The following is a 22,353-nucleotide window of genomic DNA, read 5'->3' as shown; positions in this document are numbered from 1 at the left end:
AGCTGTTACCTAGAAAGTATTTTTACTTATGATTAGCTGAAGTAACATTTAAATTAAAAAATAGGATAAATATTTTATTGCTAGTGTGGCAATGCATATTTACACTTTTACACATAGGCACAAAAATATTTTACTCGGAATAATAACTTACGATGGGTTTTAAAATACTTCTAAGATTTACAAGCATTTTGCAACTACCGGATGTAGTTTATGAATTGTCAATGGGTGTTTATTATTTTAAGACCTGTAAGTTTACTTCAAGTGAAATTAAATTAAATTAAAATCACCCTGTATATTAATTGCTATAAAAACACGAATGTGTTAACATCATGTTATGGTTGGACAACATAATAAAGATAATAGTTTTTTCCGCGTGTTTGATAAGTAAACTATTTTACTGTTTTGCTGCTTCCATTCTGTCAATAAAATGTGTGGCAATCTTCGAAAATACATAAATACTTTCGTTCTAATGAAGATGAAAATAATCCTCTATAAAAACCGCAATAGCAAAATAAATTGTATTTTTGCTTTTGTTTTTAAAATATTGAATTAGAAAACGTATTTCTTATTATTCACTGGTTCACTGCCGCTATCTCGCGTCATGCGGAAATAGTTTCAATTTAAAAATGGTTTTAATTTTATCACCGTCCCTTTGGAGGGGTTGTTTTGTGTTTTTTTTATATCTTTAAAGGTGGTATTTTGAAAATTCATTTTGTATAAGAAACCTTTGTGCAAAATTTCAAGCTTCTTGATTAAGCGCTTTGGGCTGTACCTTGATCAATTAACAAACTTTGAACGCCGTTATTACCCCTTTAGGGGTTGAGTTTTAAAATAATCTTTTTTTTTTGTGTTCGTCTACATTGTGGAAAATTTCAAAAATCTAGATCCAGGGGTTTGGGCTGTGCGTTAGTTTTATATACACCTATACATATTACAAATAGCAAGCATGCAAGAGTTAATAGGGGCATTGTAAAACAAGAAAATTAAGTAAATGTTTGGATGTTTACTGCTTTCAAGAAAAACGTATTTGAAAGTGCAGACAAAGGCCAGTCCGGCCCTGATAGGATTTTTTTTTGACTCGAGCATTGTTTGTTTTTTGTTAAATTAGATTAAGTTTGATTAACGATGGAGTTTATTACAGTCAGCCTAGACTAGTTCTTTGTTCTTTTTACTTTGGCAGTAAGGCAATGTGTCAGTGTCATAAGTCAGTACAGAATAGTATTACTGCATTGACCAGTGTGTGAGTTTCTAAATGAACAGTTATATATAACGTACAGGTCCTGTATCTTAGCTCATAGTTTGGATCTAAATCCGCTTGATTTCTTTGTATGTTATGTGAAGTACCACCTGTATGAAACGCAAGTGCATAACACTTATGATTTGCACGACCGTGTAATGATCGCTGCAAATGAAATAAGCTAAATTAAGAAATGCTTCATGAGTAGCACAAAGTGAGAACAGATAACCGAATAATAGTAAGCGATGCAGTGGTTAGATATTGCTTAGGTACGCAAAAGATTAAGGTTGGCTTTATAACTACCTGGGTGGAATTTTATCTTTAATTTGCTCTCCTAAGTTTTGGGGTAATGTTGTATGTGACATGTATAACCATCTGATTACTGTATTAATATAAAAGGTGTTGTTGTTAGTAAGGGATGAAGCGACTGTTCAGCTGAAAATGCTCGGTCACTACCCCAACTGCGAATAGATGTTCATCGATATGAACACTTGCACTGAACAAAGCTGTTAATATTTACTTTATTATTCGTTCCACAATCGTCACTGTTTGTATTCTCCATCGTTGTTACTTTCCACTTGTTTTCGCAATTTCCCTGTACATTACCAATTCACGTCCAGGATCGGCTTGGGATTGTAACATCTAAATTTTGTACAATCTTTGAAGTGAAACTTCTATATAAATAGGGTATTACGACTTTTCCTGTCACGGAAAGGCGTTACGGCCGCGTGGAGGGAGTAGACGGTATAACGCGTGGTGAGAGGCGGCAACGGCTAAGGGAGAGAAAGGCTGGCGACAGTGGAGAGAGAGCAACGGCTGTCTTAGATGCATATAATGCGCAAGCCGCGCGAAGAGTGAGAATTCCGCTACAGTCTTGGCGGCGTGTGCTGTGCTCAGCTGTTGTTTTCTTACCTCTGCTCTCCATGTCACCAAATCAGAATTTGCAGTAAACCTGTGAAAACGAAATGTGTGCTAGAACACATAGTAGAAGTGAAATTTCAAAGGACAAGTGGAAAAACGAATCGCAATAAAATTTTTACTTTTGGTTTTACGGGCAGATTGTTAATGCACTTGTCCAATTTGAAAACCTACTGTCTGTTACTCTGTTTTACTCGCTATTTCCTATTGCATCCACCCTCTAAAGCTTGGTGCTTATTTCAGAAACACTCTGTAGAGGCGTTACGTGTGTTTCGCGAACGGTATGGCAGGGGCACGGCACTATATACATGTATATGTGAATCGACCTTAATTATAGTGATATGTCTTTGTACCTTCTATTCGTAAAAACAGTTTGTTTATTTTTAAAATGGTAGTCAAACAAATCATTTCTGCAAATATTTTATTTTAGATGTTCAGAAGATAATAAAAAACTAATAATAGTGAACTAAAATAACAAACAATCATTATTTGAAAGATGTAAGTGCTTGTCGCCCGTCACGTCACTAATGCTTTTAATATGTCGATGTGTCCACAGTTTATCACAGAATACTTAATCGTTACAGTTGAACACATTCGTTATTTTTTTAGTCAGATGAAGATTTTATCGTACCTACATCGCTGACTCCTGGCTACAATTATTTCCTATCTTATCAAAGTATGTAGTTTTATTAACCTGTTAAATTACTAAAAAATTAAAAGCTTAAGCAGTTTATTGTAGAATAAAATGAAAAATATTATATTGTCGCGTAATAAAAAAATTGTCACATTGTTAATTAATTTATTTAACCATTTACTCTTTAATTAGCACTCGCTCACTACAATATGGCACACTTTATCGCTATGTCGCTCTTCTTAAAGCTTTATTCTCACTATCTGTAAGTTGACGGTCAGCAGCCGATCGTCAGCGACAGGCACCGTCATGTTAAAGGGTTAAAGTATTCTCTCCTGCAATATTGGTCACCGGCAGACGCCGACTAATCGAGGGCTAACGATTTGCAGAGATAGTGAGAATACTGTAATGTTCGTGGATTTAACAAAACACTATTAAATTATTACTAAACTTAGGTTATGAATTATTCTATTTATTTACACTACTGTTGACATATCACTATTCACTGCGCTATTTATTTCACTGCTATCACTGTCAATTTATTTCTGTATTCACTTCTGCAACGGTCAATTTATTTCTCTTCTCTCGGCGATCGTCTCTTCCTTTAAAAACTCTTGTTTACTTTCGGGAACCTTCTGGAAACATCCGGATAGTTTATTTTTCCTTTGGACTGTTTAACTGTTTTCCCAGAACGCAGGTACGACACACATATTTACAAATACGGCGCACATGAAGAAAGGCGCCCGCGGCTATTCGACGAATCTATAAGCCGTTCACGCAGACGTGTGCCCGATCGCACACAAACACACTCGTGATCGCTACAATACTCTTTGCTTTTTAAACGAAATAATAGTTTGATTGACGTCTGACGGGCGGCTCTCTTCATGGGAATGGGGTGGGGGTGGATGGAGGTGGTGGTTGGGGTGAGAAAAATAGACGAACGAAATGAAGACAGAAGAAGAAAGATTATTTGAAGAATATGATTGCCCCAGCGTTTACTTAAGAAAAGTACAAAAAAAGCTACGCAAGATGTCTAAACCTCTGGGTCATGCCGCTTGGTACTCTTCCGATCTCGCGACAAATCTTTATATGGACTAGTTCTACAGGGATTCTAAAGTGTGGCATCTAGAGAACCAAGCTTTCTTTGTTACTAGTTTCGACCATATAATATACTAGACACGTCGTTACTCGTATTGACTCGTTTCTCTAATACAAATTGAACGAAGCTAGCATCAGTGCCGTTTGTGACGTCACCGAAGAGCAAAACACATCTTATATTTAAATAAAACAGCAGAAAGTTTCAACAATAATATAAAAAACAACCAATAATGTTTCGACCTATTTGGTCATTTACAAGCGTACAGAAATGTAACTTAATAGGTCGCAACAATTGTCGAGCTATCTTTCATTGTATTATTGTTGGTGTGCTATTTAAATATTCAATATACGTTTATTCTTACATACACCCACGATAGTCTTAATATCTTATGAAACTCCTCAAGCCAATCATCTATGTATATCACATATCACTTAATAAAATTAATTATATCGCATATAAGAAATACAGGTACACAGCATAACTACTGTTCGTTTCAGGAAGTTAGAGATATGCCCCTTCCCTTTATTAGGATTCGCTGTAGCATAATTCCAAATTCAATCATATTTGTCTGCGTAGCTCATTTCCCCACCGATCTTATATACACCTATAAAACTTTTGCTTTGTTTTCTATTGTTAACTTATATACATTTTTGTTTTAAAAAATTGCTAAACATTTTCGTCTAGTACTGTACAGTTCTAGCCGATCTCCTAAGACCGCCTATCGAGAGCTCTGCTCGTTTAAGCCTGTTCCAACTATTTCTGTCTTGCTCACGCCTAGTGTGTATTCTTTCTATCTTCGAGCAGATTTCTTCAAGGTCATAATTCTAACAAATTGAAATGGACTGTATGTTATGTCCTTCGTTGACGTCATTGACTGAGGCGTATGTAGCTTCACTACGAACAGTGTGTCTAGTATATTATATGGTGGAAGGTTACTAGTAAGTTCTAGACAACCCACCTTAAGGCACTTACTGTATGTTGGGTTGCCTACACGTGACAATTTTCGTAATTCCTGGGGAGTATCTAAAGTTCCGATTATTTAAATCTAGGAAAGAAGAATAAATTAGCACATTGTCAATTCATTTAACAGCTAACAAAAATTGATTATAAAATGTGGAACCTAACCGGTCAAGGTTGCATTAGTACGGTTTTTCGATCCCCGGTATTCGGGACTTGGATCCTCCGAGTCCATGTATGAATACCCAGACCGATGCGCTGTTCAAGACTCGGGAAGTCTCCATTCCAATTTTAAAAGTGGTATGAGATATTTACATATCGTTTAACCAAAGCTAATATAAGGCGGCTATGGTTGCCAGATTGTATCATCGGATACAAAATTTGTGTAATATGGTGATCTTATGTATCCTGTTTATATAGCAGATTGCTTTGCATAATTGTTTACGTTAATAAAAATTCAAATTTAATATGTAAACTTCGCGAGAATCAAAACATTGCTTTTATATGATGACATATATTTTGGAAAATACCAATGTATACATATAATACGATCTCTGTGATTTGATTAAGCTAGAAAGGATGGAAGGAATAAAACTGAAGTCATTACAGTAACGATTACGACATATGAACTAATCATTTTTTCAAAGCTGTTTTTTATTTACTAACTCAAGATTTTAGTAAGTCCGGAGATCGTCCGAGTAAGTCGGGAGATAAATATACATAAAAGTACGAAAAAAAAAGCTTGTTCGTTTTGGACAGTGAAATAAACAATTAGTAAATTAATGAATCAATTTATTTAAATAAATGGCACAAACTGAAGTATTCAAAATAATAGTGTTCACTAGCTCACTCTATATTCTAGGTAGAGAATTAGTATTAGAGTAACTACATTGTATGTGATATTCAATAGAGGAACAATAAAATTTTGTTTTTCATAAAAATTAAAAAATCCAGAGATTATTTTTTATAAACTAGAGTCCGGAGAAAACTTAATTTTTCTGGAGTCTCCGAGCTAAAAAGGGAAAGTTGGTAACCCTATATTTATGTGAAAGTTGTGGTCTTGATCAGTTTTCTTCAACTGCGACAGAACTAAATTTGTCGGTGGTCACGAGCAAATCACCAACACGTACAAAATAGTAATAAAAAAAACTATTTCGAAGAGACCGATTTTTTTTATTTAGTGCCTGTTCAGATAATTTAGGATGGATGGATAGATATAAAACAAAGGATGGCGTAAGGTCGAGTTGCACTTAACAAGTTACTTTTATGCTCGCGAATGGTTGATTTAGAAATTCCAGAAAGATTAAGGGGATATTAGAAAGAGTAAAAGAACTAAGGGCGCTGCCGAAGTCAATTAGAAGTAAGCCAGATAGGTTGGTAGTTGGTATGATACCTTGTTATATTAGAAAATAGTGGAGGTGAGTGTCCAACCAGTCTTGGAATTGGCGACTTTATAATGATGATGAATTTCTTTTTTCAAATACACAAATCATCTGACTGACATCCTAAATATGTAGTGCACGAATATATTTTTAGATTTTTTCCTAGATCGTATTTATGTCGTACATATGTAGATATGATAATTCGAAATGGCGGATCATTGAGAAAATCCTAGAACGATCGCTTTCGATCCGCATCAATTTCAGTAATTTAAGATCGTTGGTGCGATTTAATGTAGTTGTTTTTAAAATATAACAAATACAAAAAAATTAAATTAAATTATTTAACTACGATACTCTAAAAAAAGGAATGAGTGCGTACATAGGATTTGTAGATTTAGAAAAAGCTTTTGACAATGTTAAATGGGACAAGATGTTAAATATATTTAAAATTGTAGGGATGAATTACAAAGATAGAAGAGTGATACTCAGTTTGTATAAAGAGCAACAGGCAGTTATAGAGTTTGAGTTGCAACATAGAGAAGTAAATAATAGGAAGGGAGTTAGACAGGGATGCACACTGTCACCGCAAAAGATTAGTATGCATAGATTTGCAGATGATATAGCAGTATTAGCATCTAGCAAGGTGGAGTTAGAGATAGCTTTAAATAAAATAGATGCGGTACTGACGAAACAGTAGTGTATGAAATTTATTAAAAATAAAACAAAAATACTGGCATGTAAGGGAAGAAGAAGTAGGGAAAGAGCGAATATAAAGGTAGAAGACAAAAAATTAGAAGAAGTGGCTGATTTTAGGTATCTTGAATGTTAGATTAGTCAGGACGAAAGGAGTAGTAGGTATATAAGGCAGAGAATAGTGTAGGGTCGATCCGCCTACAATAAAAAGAAATCATTTCTATGCTCGCGCGGTTAATTTAGAAATTCGAAAAAGATTGTTAAAGGTGTATGTTTGGAGCGCGGCGCTGTACGGGTGCGAAACATGGACGGTGAGCGTGGCAGAAAAGAAAAGGTTGGAAGCGTTTGAAATGCGTTACAGGCGAATAATGAGGATACCGTGGATAGAAAAGATTAGAAATGAAGAGGTATTAGAAAGAATAGGAGAACAGAGAACTCTATGGATGTCAATAAGAAATAGGCGAGATAGGTTAGTAGGACACCTTCTCAGGCATGAAGGTCTAGTGAGAGACATATTAATGGCAGAAGCAGGAGTTAGGAGGAGTAGAGTAGATTAGATTACTGTTCACAAATAGTTAAGGATATGGGAGAATAGTAGAAGTATTTTACATTAATACTTTCACTTTAAATACAGTGTGAAAAATCCCCTTTTGTATCCCCATTTTTTGTATTTTCACTCTTGTTTCCATTTCTTCTCCATCTCTTCATCTTATTCAAGTAAAAGAGTATAATAAACATCGCGGAGAAGTGCAAATCGTCCAAAATTTGCCAAAAGACAAAGGGTCAACCGTGATATAATATTAGTATTGCCATTCTTCTGGGTTATCCGGATTTGTCCTAGTTTAAAGAACGACTGAGGAACCCACGGGGGTTTCAATTGTAGTCGAGGTTTAAAAGGTATCGGTTGCGCGCGTTGCGACATTGGTAACCGACTCACTTCATATCGGGCGGTTACCAGTGTTTTTTTTTGTTTTATTAAGGAACTTAAAAAAAAACTACTGACATGTCCGGGTTCTAAGCTCCCAAATCCGGGGTCCTGGTTGCCAGAATTTAGAGATGGCACCCACGTACATTGAATGTGAATACAACATAAAACTGACGGGCTTCTAACGGACGGTTGCCTGTCGCCGTCTAGACGGATAATGGAATTAACTTTCGTAACATTGAAAAAGTTAAAACTAAATTCAGATATCTTTTAACTAATGAATAATTTACTGAAGATTGTGTTTCTTAAATACTTTTTGAAAATAATAAACTAATATTGTGGAGCAATTGCCAAGCGTCAGTTTTTAATTTATTTCCCTTTGAGACCTGTTGTGCACTAAATTGTTATCGGAAATATTGTCTACCATGTCACAATGTAGTCGATAGTTTCAGAAAACAAACGTTTTAGCAAGATTAAATTCACTGCGGCAAAGCACTTTTTTATTGAGAGTGTTTGACGTCGGAAGAAATAAGGGTGTGATCGCAAGAATAATATTAGTCAATACATATTTCACATGTTTTGTGCGGTTGATGAAAATTGAGTAAATGCGTAGGCGGAAGAATGAATTCCTGATAGGTTTAATATTTTATAGGCAGGTAAATACATTAAACGAAAAATAATGATGAGTTAACTTTCTTTACGTCTTCTACCACAAAAAACTAATGAAATGCACGCAGGGATAAAATTAAATAGAGTAATATTTAGAATTGAAATTACAATAATAGGTTAGGTTTAGTTATAGTTATTTAATCTAACAAACATTAAAAACTCGATGAAAGATTTATTTCTCTCCAAAATGATGATCTCCTAGATCAACGGTTCCCAATTGGTATTCTGCGGAGCCCTGGTGTTCACTGGAAGGGTCACATGGGTTCCGCGAGATACGGCGGTTTTTATCCTAATAAAAATATACAAAATTATGGAAAAAGCAACCATTCTGTATTTAACCGTAACAATAGCATATTTTTCATATCCAAACTAGTAATATAATGAATACAACGTGTAATTATACAACACGCTACTGAAGTGAAAATTCTTCAAACACACGAACTGTTTAATGGTATGGTAAAGGTCTAGATGATGACCCGCACCCTCGAATGGGGTGGGGGTGGGGGATCGAAAGAGGAGGTCTCCCCCACCATTGTACCATAAAAAGTTCGTGGCGGTCTCACCCCCATTAAAAGTTATGGGGGTTCAAAGTTAATAAATATGCCAATTTTTATACTTTTCTAGGCATGTAAATATTTATATAGTCATTCTTAAACAATATTCAAAGGTAAAACTAATGAAAAATACATAAAAATATTGAGAAAGTTATATAAAACATTATTTAAATATCTTTATCAAAAGGATAGGTTAGGTTATCGGGTTTTGTTCAAGTGACCAGCCTCTTTCGATACCCCACCTCCACCCGCTTGAAAATAATTTTTTTATTGAATTTTATTTGAATTATTATGTATGAAAATTGTCAAAATAATCAATCTTCAACCCCTATAACTTCTGCTAATAATTCCGCATAAAATATAATGTGTGTTTCATGTTGTCGTGTACTTTTTGCTTTTATTATTCGAAGGACCATCCTAATTATTAGAAAAACTCGTTACGATAAAAAGTAGCAACTTTATTGTATAAAAAAATTGAACTGAAACATTATTCTGCTAAACAACTTAACATTAACTTCTCTTAATTCTAATAGTTATATTGTACATCTTGTCCCTTCAACGTGTTGAGACCGAGTCCCTTCGCGTTTCTGCGATACGACGCAAAACCCTTTCCCTCTTTTCGTTGAGCTACAATGCCGCATCAATATGTCACACCAACGATGTGTGTATGCCATCTGGAAGATATTGATGATGAGTCGGCAGGCAGATAAATAATTTACTGATCTTATAAGGATTCTATTTATCAATTTGGAAGTACGGAGCGTTAAAAAACTGTCATTGAAATATAACTTTGAGTTTTCGTAACAAACGTAGGGGTTCAAAATAAAAGTTGTAAACCTGAGTTTTATATTAGAAGTTACGTACAATACGGATGCTGTGGATGCAGAACTCTAAAAAAGGTCTTTTGCGAGGAAAATCCTCTTTATAATGAAAATGCTAAAACGAGAATGCAAGGGCTTAAAGTATAATTAGCTAATACCTCCTTTTACTCTTATTTAAGCTGAAATAATTAAATACACACTTTACTTATTTTTGTGCGTTTAAATAATTTTTATTAAAACGACGGTAAAATATCATACTTTTAATAAGCCAAAAAATAATTTTCTTATTTTATCTGAAACAAGCAAGGTCTAAATCAGAGGTAAATGATAAAAACTAATAATTATTTAACATAATTTTTGGTTTGGTAGACGAGTAAGTATTTGGAAATCAAAAGAAGCATTTTCAAAATAATGTTTGAAAGTCCCAGTAATCCTTTAAATAGGACGTGATTTACAAATCGAGAGAGTGCCCAAAATAAAGATTTTGGCAGGTAATTCTACTATTAAATAGGTCGCATTTACGACAAATACGTGTTTCAGAACACACTGACGACATTCCTTTCCGATTTGATTCTTGTAACCGTTTAAAATTACTCTGCGGCATTTAATTACATAAGTGAGGTGTGAAGTGCTTATTATTCATTTGAAAATAACATACTGATTTGATATTAGAAGACACACGCCTAACATGTTAAATATATGTAAGCATGTTGCGCCGTTTTTGTTTAGAAGATAAACATATTAGTGAATATTTCAAAGCTTTTAGTATACAGGTAGTTTCTGAAATAAGTAGCAAGCTTTGGAGGATGCCAACTAGATGCAAAAGACAATCGAATAGTGAGTAAAGCGCGTGGGTTTGTAAGAAAAGCAGAAGAAATTACAATCCGAAGCCGGTCCTGGTCGTGAATTGACAGCGTAGGTACAGTGAAATTACGATAACAACTAAGCATCTACATCGATGGAGAATGGAAACAGTGACGGTTGTGGAACGACTAATAAAGTAAATATCAACAGCTTGCTATCGCGCTAGTTTAGACGCCCATTACTATAAAAATTAATTAAATAACAACTTTGTTTATCGCTTGTAGTATGATGTACTATTTAAAGTACACCTCGACATAGTATTAGGAACACTAAAAAAAGAAAAATTAACAGGTAAATTAATATCATCTAGATAGATATTTGTAACGCACACTTGAGAATGTAGACGCACTTTTACCATATACAAAGTTTATTTACAATATTTACACATCTATTTGTTGTCAAAATATGCAAAAAAAGAACGATATTTGTACAACAAAAGAAGAAAATACATAAGAGACCGGAGTTCCCTCTCCTTTGCCGCTGGCGGGTAGAATGTCGGAATTAGCCGAAAAAAAAGAAAACTGATAGGTAGGATCTCTCGCTCCCATACCGTTAGTCGATGGAATGTCAAAGATTATCTCTGCTTATTTTTCTTTTTTTGTTTTCGTGGAAAAGGGGCAATCTTCGAAAGAGTACAGTCGTACGGACGACTGCGTAGTGTCGGATTCCCGGGGAAAATGTCTTCGGACCTACCTCTCAGGCGATTATTATTGCAAGAAAAAACTAAATAAAAAAAAAAAAAAAAACAAAGAAATAGGAGAATAAAAAAAGTATTGACGAATTTATAAGAAAGTTTAGTTACACATACAAGTCCATTATATATGTATTAAGTTGATGGAACTTTGATTGTCTTCATATATAATGGGTGGCCACATATTCTAATTTTGTGGATGACAATTTCCAATAACACCACATCCTGTCAAAGCCCTCCGAAGACGATTGTGTCAGGCAGGGTCTGCATTGTTCGACTTGTGTCTAATTGTATCACGACAGTGGGTGTAATAATTCTTCTTAATATGAACCAGGTGGGGATCTAGGCCTTTGTTTTGGAAGGAGGGGGGGGCAGTAACAGGAATGGTCATTTTTATGGGATTTACGAATTCCTTACTTTCTAGAAAATTCATCCAAATAAACGTGGTTAAATATCCTTTTGTTGGCCGTATATGTAACACTCATGTAAGTAAATATTAAATATTAGGGTCAGACAGGGATGCACCCCGAAAGGGGTGGGGGGAATCATCTAGGCCTTTACCGGGATTCGTTCAGTTAGGTACTCTTCGGTGTCCAATTTAGCTTTTTGCTATTACCATATGTATATGTTAGGCCCGAAGACCGAGAACGCTCAGTGGCGGGAAAAAACGGCCACATCGCGTTCTGGCTGCCTTCGAACGCACAGAACGCGTTTTGGCTGTTTTTAAACGCTCGCAACGCATTCTGGTAACTATTAAAGAGCCGGAACGCGTTTTGTCAATTGTTGAACGCATTCTTAATGTTCGACTTGTATTATTTGCCGCTTTCTACCTGCGTACAATGAGATTTATATTGTACTTATAAAACAAATGAATTTTAATCCATTTTTCAGTTTTCAGGAAACAATTCAATTATTGACAACTACTATATAATTGGATACCAAAGATGGGTTCGGTTTCTTATAATTGTTTTTCAGTTTTAGGAAGAATGTTACACTGAACACTTATATTGCCGAGCATATGATATATGAATGAATGAATGAAAAAACGAAAAGTTATTTATTAAACAAATGAATTTCGATTTATTTTCTACACATTTAACTTATTGTGGAGTACAACGCAAACTTAAATTCATGCCTTTTTTACTTTATTAAACCGCATTAAGGGTGGCTAATTCTTTCGATGTTCATTCACTGCCCAACCGAAAAGTATCCTCATAGGCTACCTGCAATTAGTATGAGTTATGCTCTCCCGCCCTATCCTCCAGCTTTACACTAGAGTGAGTGAATGTCAGAGCCGCAACCCCCTGAGAAGCTTTAGTAGCTGATGAGAATGAATATCATATACATTGTGAATATATATATAGTATTAAATAGAACGAAAATTTTAATATGGCCAACTTCATTTAAGTGCTATAAATGTAAACCTAGATATACCCATTACTTTATTATTTTTCATAATAAGCGTTACTACGGCTATGTGAGGTTAAAACCGCGGGAGGCAGCCAGTTATATGATAATGATTAAGTCCTAATTTTAACTTAACCTTTCTTCTGTATATTTATACGTATCTATAGATAAATATGTCGTGTATTGTAAAATATTCATGTGCCAACCCTACACATTCGTGTGGATATGTTTGTAACTTTGCCTATTATCGTATGAGAATTTCATTTTGTGATTTACTGTTTACGTCATGAACGACGTAGTATTGCTGTAGTTATTCATTTTATTATCGGAAATGCTGCAGCCTTTTCTATAGAGACAACTTGAATCATATAATAATTTTTTTAGAGCAACCTGAACACTAAAATATAAAATAAAACGATTTTCAAAACGAAACGCATACTCACCCTACTCTACTTTACGAATTTAATGTTATAATAGCTACTGACTGAATATTTAAAGGGCTTTTGTTAATGTCAACGTCATTATAGTGAAGGTTACAGAATTGGAAAGATATGCAAAATATAAATGAATTATAAAATTTTTGGTTGAGAGCATCTAAAGTAAAGAAAGTGTCTGTTGCCAAAACACGAATGAATTATTTATAATATATTCGGTTAAGCAGGCTGAGAACATCTAAGTAAATAAAATGTCTGTTGCTTGGTTTCCAAATACAGTTAGTAACTCATATTTTATTTTTTTGAAGTGAAAGTAATTCAAGAGGAAGATTTATATGTATAATATAAACATAATATAGTAGAGAAACACTGATAAGTTTAGAGGTTTGTAATATGATGTCGTAAATAAACACATTTTTTTGCGCTTACATTGCAAACGCTGGCTGAACCCTACGAGATAGATCAAAATAATGTACTACAGTATTGTACACCTTAAAAAGGTCTACAAAAAAGTCCGCGATGGTATATGTCTATCTCTTAGGGATAACCCACAGTAACCATTTTTTATCCTTTACTTTTTACGAGAAATATGGCTTATTTACGAAGCGATTTTAAGCAATACAGCATTAATCATTATCNTTTTTTGCGCTTACATTGCAAACGCTGGCTGAACCCTACGAGATAGATCAAAATAATGTACTACAGTATTGTACACCTTAAAAAGGTCTACAAAAAAGTCCGCGATGGTATATGTCTATCTCTTAGGGATAACCCACAATTATTTACTAAGCGATTTTAAGCAATACAGCATTAACCCTTATCTAATTAAGTACTTTTAAATACATTGTGCACTTAATATAGATCAATATGGCCCTTTACAGCATGTAATTTAAATGAATATTTTCGAAGATATTACACACTTAAAATGCAGGGACATATAGCGGTTGCGTCGGTACCGGCCGGTTTGTATTGTCTAATGACAAAAAAGCTGTAATGGTTGTATATAAAGACATTCTATTGTATATTTACTATCAGCATTGCACCCGTTGTAAACATAGTGTACAAATAATACCATTAAGCCAATTCCTTAACCCCTGTTCCGGTATGTTTGTGTGTTTGAAGAAGTTTCACTTCAGTAGCGTGTTGTATAATTACACGTTATATTTTTTTAATCATATCTTGCAAGAAGGGATGTGGAACATCCCATATTAAACGAGGCATCTTTTTAAATATCACTTTAAAATAAAGAATGCCTACACCTTTCTTAATAATTTTGTTTTTATATGAATACCAGCAAGTTACTCCACTTTTCTAAATAATTTTCACCAATATTAAGCTACCTATCGTATCAATTTTTGTATGCAATCGTCATAAAAGTTTGCACTGGGGTATACTCCTTGAAGTTTTCGGGACTTAATGGCGATAACATCGAGGGATAAATACATTCCTTCCGTATCTGGTTCAGTTCTTTTTCTTCGTTATCTTCATCTAGTCGCAGGGAAGGTAGTTTGTTGGTGGGCGCAAACGTCTCAATTCGTCCATTGTCTAATTCAGCGAAAAGGTCTGTTTTTGTTAAACTGTCGCTCCTGGATCGTTCTTCTACAAAGTCCACCTCCAACAGGGTTTGGTTCATGGCGCCGGGCAGTACCACGAATGTGGTTCAGGTCGAACTTCTTTCAAGTGTCCTGAACGCTGTCTCAATGATCTAATCCCGAGGTAAGCCGTCGACGGCGTGAATAATGGAAGCGTCGGTGAAAAATGGCTCCGCTGTCCAGAATGGCTGTTCCATTGTAGTTTCCTGTGGAAATGTGGACAGCAGATCGATCCCTAGGTGTGAGCGTAATCTTTCCTTCGGTTACGTTTATTGTCCCCAGATATTTGCATCCGTAAAACCAATTCCTGGCTCGGTGGCGTCCTCTCTGCCATGGATTGATCCTAGAGTAAGGAGATCAATCTGGAGGTTCTGCATCCCAATAAAAGTTTTGTGAAAATGCCTGAGGAAGGGCAAGAGGACTTTTGGTGAGCACTCGCGCTAAAAAGCGGTTCCCGGGCAGTAAAGCCCATTGTATGCAGCCTGAAAGAGTGGAGTTGATGAATGTGTGACCGATTGATTGCTTGACTGTGGCAAGGATAAAAGGGGCACGTCGGGAGGCGCTCTCCACAGCAGTATTCTTGAGAGTGAACAAACTGCTAGGAGTAGAAATCGCGGAAATTGAATGTATTTCGGTATTACAATCAGGGATGTTACGGAGCTTCGACTCCGGTTCGTTAAGTCGAAACTTCCGATTATTATTACACCTTCGGTTCCGACTTCGGCTCCGACACTTTTAAATCGAAGGTTTTAATCGGAGGTCGAAGCATAACATAGCGGCGGCCTGTGTCGATTGTTATGAACAGGTTCATAATATGAACTTCATACATGTCGCGCGGGGAATCCACCCGACTCCCACTACGTGCACTGAGCACTCTATCGTCAATTATTTTTTCATTATTTGTGTTTTATTTTATAATTGAAAATTGAAATGAAAAAAAATTGACTAAATAATGTTTTATTTTCTCTCATGCCACCACTTCTGACCCTGCCTCCGACTCTTGATTCCGACTCCGATAAAGCAAATTTAAAAACTCCGACTCCGCCTTCGGTTCCGATAAAACTACCTCCCTTACATCACTGATTACAATAGCATATTTTTTTGCTGTTTGCCGTATTACAAATAGCGCAAGTGTAAGTCATTTTGGTCTGTTTCTGTTTTGTGAGACTTGTCAGTAATTTTCTTAGTGATTTTAAAAAACGTGGCAACTTTTATTAGCAGCTAGAATAATTTTAGGCCATTGCGCTTTTCTATAATTTTCATACATCAGTAGGCATAGTACTTATTACTACTTAACATTCTCTAGTAACTTCAATTTTCATGTTTCACGTTTAAAATGTTTTAGTAAGAAAATGTATTTTTATTCTAAAATCAGAAACGTAACACTTTTCGGCTCTATCAGGATAATTTAATAATTTTACAATTTGCGTAAGCTGTGATTACAGACACATTTCCCTTCCGAGACCTTAATAAAGTTTTCTTCCGAGGACGTATTCTGGAATCACATCAAGTAAACTAATTTTCAGCCGATAACTATTTCCTTTAATTTTCGTACGACAGCCCGACGTGCAATATTAAGCAACCTCGCACGAATCAGGCATGTAATTTGACTAATTTTCGCACGGAATGAAACATCTACTCACGTTGGGGGAAATATTCCTATTACAACAAATTCTTGAAATTTGTTACAATGAGGGTGACATTTGACATTATGGCAGTGCCAGTCCGTTAGTATATAGTTATAAAATATTAAAATTCATACCTGTAGCATATACTCATTAGGTATACCGTCAATAGGATAGGTTAAAAATGCAAGGGTATTATACCTCAAGTACTTTCTGTAGCGATGTGCCCCTTCTAATGTCTTGGATGCGCGCTGGCAAAATCGTAGGTAGGGAGAAAAAACTTATTATACTCTCGATTTTTGTTCATTAAACATACTTTTTCATACAGTACCTGCCAAAAGTTTTGTTCAATTATGAATAGTAGTGCGAGTCGAAAACAAGCGTTAAGGCCTTTAATGTGTCTCCAAATATAAATAAACATCTTTTTGATATTTTCAGTAGTAAATGATACCAATAACAGCACATTTGAGCAATGCAATTGTAGTGGATAACATCGTCAATTTTTCCGTGCAGTACTGTACGGATTATACGCTCCTCACCGGTTAAGAGTTTTGTTGAGAGTTGTCTCCTTCCTTTTCTGGCCTAGTGCTGTTCTTTTCTACTTTGCGCCGGTCAAACTAAAGGTCACATCGCTAGAGAAACTAAACGAAGTATAGAAAGAATATGGGAGCAGTAAGAAATAGGCGATTTGGGTTGGTAGGTAGGAAACTTTCTAAGAATGACTAGTTAGAGACATATTAGAAGCAGAAACAGGAGCTAAGAGGAGTAAAGGTAGACCTGGATTAGATTACTGTTCACAAATAGTTAATACAAAATAAAAACACCTATTTTTATCTTGCATTTAAATACTTTTTTGAGAAAAGCATTTTGTATTTTATTTAAAATACTTTTCCAAACCTATTTTCTATTTGTAAAATGCAAAATACATTTTTGCCGTTTAAAGTTTTGCTAGTATCACCGATCCAACATTATATAAAAGTATGAATGAAAGTTGCTCGCATTGGCTATTGAAAGTATTAGAAGCTTAAGAAGGGGACAAACAGACATTCCAGAATATCTTCTAATTCTTTAATTGAGAGCCCAAAAAATTGTAAACTCCTTGAAAATTGATAATAAGTATAAAATATTGGATCGATATGGTTTTCCGGGTTCAATGTCATGATCCAAGGAATTTTGAAATTCCAAGTTGATATCAACACCTGCCAAATCACCATTTATCGTACCTTTAGTAAGGAACTACGAAATTCTATCAATAACGACAAAACAGCTCGCAAAACAATATCGAATTGATATACGTCAGCTGTGTAAAACTGAAAACTACAAAATATTGTGGTGTGCTAATGCGTATAATCGAAAATTCTTAGAAATCGATTCAAAAAACTTCACTTATTAGATGAACACTAAAGAAACTACGGATTCCATTTCTTTATCTTATTACAATGTGTAAAAGATAAGAAACAAAATGGGGTCGTAAGTATATTGATATTTTTACATTAATAAAATCATTTTCAGCCCTATTTTTGCTTTCATCTTTCACGCTAAACAAACTATTTTGGTATCAGTATCTTTTTTCCAATTTAAACGGGTGACAAAGGCAAATTAGGAGGCATATATAAGAATTACTTGTTGAAGATAGAGAAACTATATCTCAATCACTTCAAACAGAAAAATTTAAATTATACTCAATCTTCCCAGCTGGTGATATAGTGCAAACACCACTAGAAAAAACTCCAATATTTAAAAAATGAGCAAATGCCTGCAAGGTTTTCATAAAAAAATATTTTATACCTGAGGTAATGTAGAAAATTAAATAGATACCTACTACAAAATGTATTTATTTGAAAAAAAGTATTTGCATTTTGTATTTAAATACTATTAAAAAAACATTTTTTATATCTCCAGTCCAACCAGTCTTACAACTGACGACCTTATGAAGGGGACTTTCTTATCTAAAATAATTATATTGGGCGAATCTCGGAGATGCTCAATAAAGATTTTGACTCGTGTAATAATATTAAATTTTTAGAATGTTTGCAGGGGTTCTCTTTTTAAGTAGCTATCTACCTTTCTAATGTAACCAAAATAGCCATCAGCTTTTTAAATATTGTTGAATGTTTATCGATTTTGTGCTGTTGTGAGGATATTTGAAAAATAATTTTTATAACAAATGCCTTTCTTGTATAAAATAAAATTATTGTCTATTAACTTAACAAAACATACCGAACATAAAAATATTAAAATCCTTTAATTCCACATAAAAATATTGTGTCAGTGTCATTAAATTAATCGTATAATTAGTTGTAACAGTGAGAAGAAGTTTATTTTGTATACTTCGTGAGTGTAGTCTTTCCCTACTGTAACTTTATGAATCTAAGCATAATCGTCAAAAATTAATTAGCTAAAATAAACAGATTTAAAAAAGTAGAATAGAACCCAGGCTACCCACAGCATCGTATTTCGACCGCTTCGGGCAATGACAAGCAAGCGTGTGCGTATAATATATATAACCTATAATCTATAATTCCGCCGACAGACGTTTAGTAATAGCAATTTTTTTTAAAATAAATTAGAATGAGTTAGCCACCCACAACATTTGCGTAAAAATACGTAAGGAAACTTTTTTAATAATCTATTTTTTATACATATTCTCTTTATGGTAATCAAATGATAGTGGCCTCTCCAATTGGTAAAATTTACGTTACATTTATTAGTATGAATTAGTAATAATGGTACAAACGTACTCGTAAAATTTCAAGTTTAAAAATTTTAATCGTCCATTCTCTGCTTATAAGGAACTACCATTCGTATAAATAAAATGATTTAATTGTCATTAAGTGTAGTGGGATCCATTGATTGAAGGTTAATTACTTATGTTGTGAGAGAGGTATGACATTTAAAAAATGATGTTTGCTACCTACCACAACAATAGTGGAGGCATCTTTCTGGCCTATTAGGTCTGCTGTTATTTATTCAGAATTTTTTGAATTTGGCTTTCCTATTTTAGTGGCTTCTAACAACAATTCAAATCATATACGTTGTGTCGCGTGATGTCAGCGACTGAGTGGTATCACTCATTTCCGCTTCATCAAATTTAAAGATATCAAAATAATTATTTCTGAATTTTAAATGTTATCCTTAGTATCGTGTAATGATGCTACAGGTATTAATAATTTAATCCCAAATTAGGATGTTTCCTGATAACTGATTAGGTTCAGAAAATGGCGCAAACGTTATTTGAACTATTGAATTTTAATCAGTACCATGAACATACTGTCACATGTATGTAGGCAACCCAACATACACATTGACAGACATTCTGGATCATTTTAAAACATGGTCGACCTCTATAAATAGATGCCGCGAGGTAGGAAGAGTTAGTACGAGTTCGAGTTACGAAGCGATCCAAAGCGAAGTACATTTAACCTAAGTACATAAGTCATAGTTTTATACGCTACCAGGTTTTATCCGTGGCTTTGCCCTCGCTGACGTCCTAAATATTCAACAAGAATCATCGACAACCATATAAAACTAACTTTTTCTATCCCTCGGGAAGAGTATATATTTTTTTTTTTGATAAAAGGTTATTTGGCAGGTAAATAATTTAAGACATTGTTTTAAATTACTAATAGTGGTCAATGTTAATATGCAACATCAACTTCAGATCACTTTTCGATTTTGACCTACTATAAATTTCCTCAAATTAATGAGGAGAAAATATTTTTGTTATTGTTGTCACCCCCCGCCGGGAAACGAACCCGGGACCTTTGGCTTTACGCACCAATTCTCTGACCAACTAAGCTACGAGAGATGACAACAGCAACCACGACAAACCTGGCCTACTAGGTTAACGATCCGTCGATTTTTATTATTAACATAATTATAAGTATATACAAGTATATATACGGTCCCGGGTTCGTTTCTCGGCGGGGGGTAACAACAGCAACAAAAATATTTTCCTCATTAATTTGAGGAAATTTATAGTAGGTCAAAATCGAAAAGTGATTTCAAGTTGATGTTGCAGATAAATAATTATTTTTAACCTGTAATAAATTAGAAAGATTTGATTAATATTATTAATGATAGGACAGCTTTATATTTAGATGTACAGTAGCAAAAGATGCTTAGATTATTAGATGATGTAGTAGTGTTAGCATCCAGCAAGAAGAAGTTTGAGACAGCATTAAATGAAATAGAATCTCTTCCAATTGAAAGAGTGGGTACTGATTAATTGACCCCTCAGTTTTCAAAGAAATATCGATGAGAAAAGATGAATCGCATAAATGCTTGATCCTTAGGCATCTACATGCTCTTCATAACCGCTTATGCCAATGAGCTGGGCAGCCCTTGTTTTGAGCTGTGTCGATTCAATGGCGGCGTAGAATGAATCGTCATCCGAGGCGGTTCTCTATTAATCACCCCCAACTTTATTTTGATAGACTATTCAAATGCATTGTCAATGTTTGTGATTCTTTTTAATGGATAAATGGGGAAAACTGGTTAGTCGTGCTTGGTTCGTTGTCGATCTTAAGTACGATTTTAAAATTTTAATTTTGAAAAGCGTCCTTCACATAAATAATTCTATCATTACCCTATGTTGATCGCTGATTTACGCTTCTGTACAACATTAATATTCTTTGGGCCGTATATGCGCTTTTTATCCGAAAGTTTTCCGAATTGGTAACCTCACAGTACTTATGGATAGTGATGAACCAAAAACCCACAAAGATAAATATGTAGTGTTTAAATTTTATTAAAATGTTTAAATAAAGCGATGTGTTTACGGAATAACAGACGAATATTTTATACCCACGTAATGTCATGAAATTCATTTTCTAATCGTCCTTTTGTTTCTGAAGTAATTACGTTGCCCATATAACCACCTGAAACGCATTAAGCACTAATTAATTGCGGGAGAACTTTTTGCCACACCTTTCACGCGTATCGTTAGTGGGTAGAGAGGAAGCAGATGATGAATTGCTCAACTTCCACATGAGAAAGCATCTTTGATAATGGATAGAATTAAAACAGTACAAAGAGAGGAGGAAGAAAGACACCTTTGTAGAAGGTACTGTTATGGGTGTCCTTAAAACAATAAAGTAACTTGATGTGCTTAGAAGTTGAATATTCAAATTTTATATGTCTTGATGGTAACATAAATATAGAATATAAATCATGTGGAGAGAGTGAATCTCGATATTAGTGGATATCCGCATCCACAACTGCGGATGATCCGCATTCAAGTATAAGAGAGAAGAAATTAGAAGCTATCAAAAAAAGGTGAAATGTTCTTTATTGATTATGTAATCACCACCGATGTTTCGCCTAAGGCTTTATCAAGGTAGATTAGTTAGTTAATTAATTATATTAGACGGAGATATTGGAATTTTCTTGTATAATCACTCGAAAATTTCTTATTTGTTAGACTCTTGGTTAGAAAAACGCTAGTTCGCAGTCACAAATTAAAAATAATAATATGAAATCTAAAAAAAAAGTATTCTCTAGAAAATGCCACACGCCGATCGCGACTTCGATCTTGTTGGATCACATCAGCAAGTCGCAGACAGTTGCGACAGAACACAGGCCAGCTCTACCTGCTGCCTTAACTCAGCGCGTTTTATGAAATTCTACAAATGGCGCGGTAAACGCCATCTGTAGTAACATACAATGCTACATCTAGTGGAGTTCAATATGCTCAACAAGATTCATTTATTATTGAATGTAGCCTTGTACTGCAGATGGCGTTTCCGTGCCATTTGAAGGATTTCATCAAATCTAAAATAATAAATTAATTGTTAAAATAATATTGTGGTCGTCATTCTATTCATTTGATTTTAATTATTGTGTCATTAAATTA

At 34.6% G+C, this 22,353-nt stretch overlaps 1 protein-coding gene across 3 annotated transcripts in view; it reads left to right on the top strand.

The window, feature by feature from the left end:
• LOC108745162 (cAMP-dependent protein kinase type I regulatory subunit) overlaps positions 1 to 22,353 on the top strand; it is a 110,501-nt gene that overhangs the window by 73,138 nt on the left and 15,010 nt on the right. The window contains exon 1 of one of the 3 annotated variants that reach the window (XM_018481266.2): positions 10,449 to 10,886. The exons of the other annotated variants lie outside the window; for them this stretch is intronic. Coding sequence (XP_018336768.1) covers positions 10,845 to 10,886 — 42 coding nt within the window. The 5' untranslated portion in view covers positions 10,449 to 10,844. Of the gene's footprint in view, positions 1 to 10,448; positions 10,887 to 22,353 lie in introns of those variants that run through there. 3 annotated transcript variants of the gene reach the window in all.

The sequence above is a fragment of the Agrilus planipennis genome, unplaced genomic scaffold (genome assembly GCF_000699045.2).
Source record: "Agrilus planipennis isolate EAB-ADULT unplaced genomic scaffold, Apla_2.0 scaffold4, whole genome shotgun sequence".
Lineage (NCBI taxonomy): Eukaryota > Metazoa > Arthropoda > Insecta > Coleoptera > Buprestidae > Agrilus > Agrilus planipennis.
Note: the sequence above shows the minus strand (reverse complement) of the source record. Positions and strands in the feature narration are given on the sequence as shown.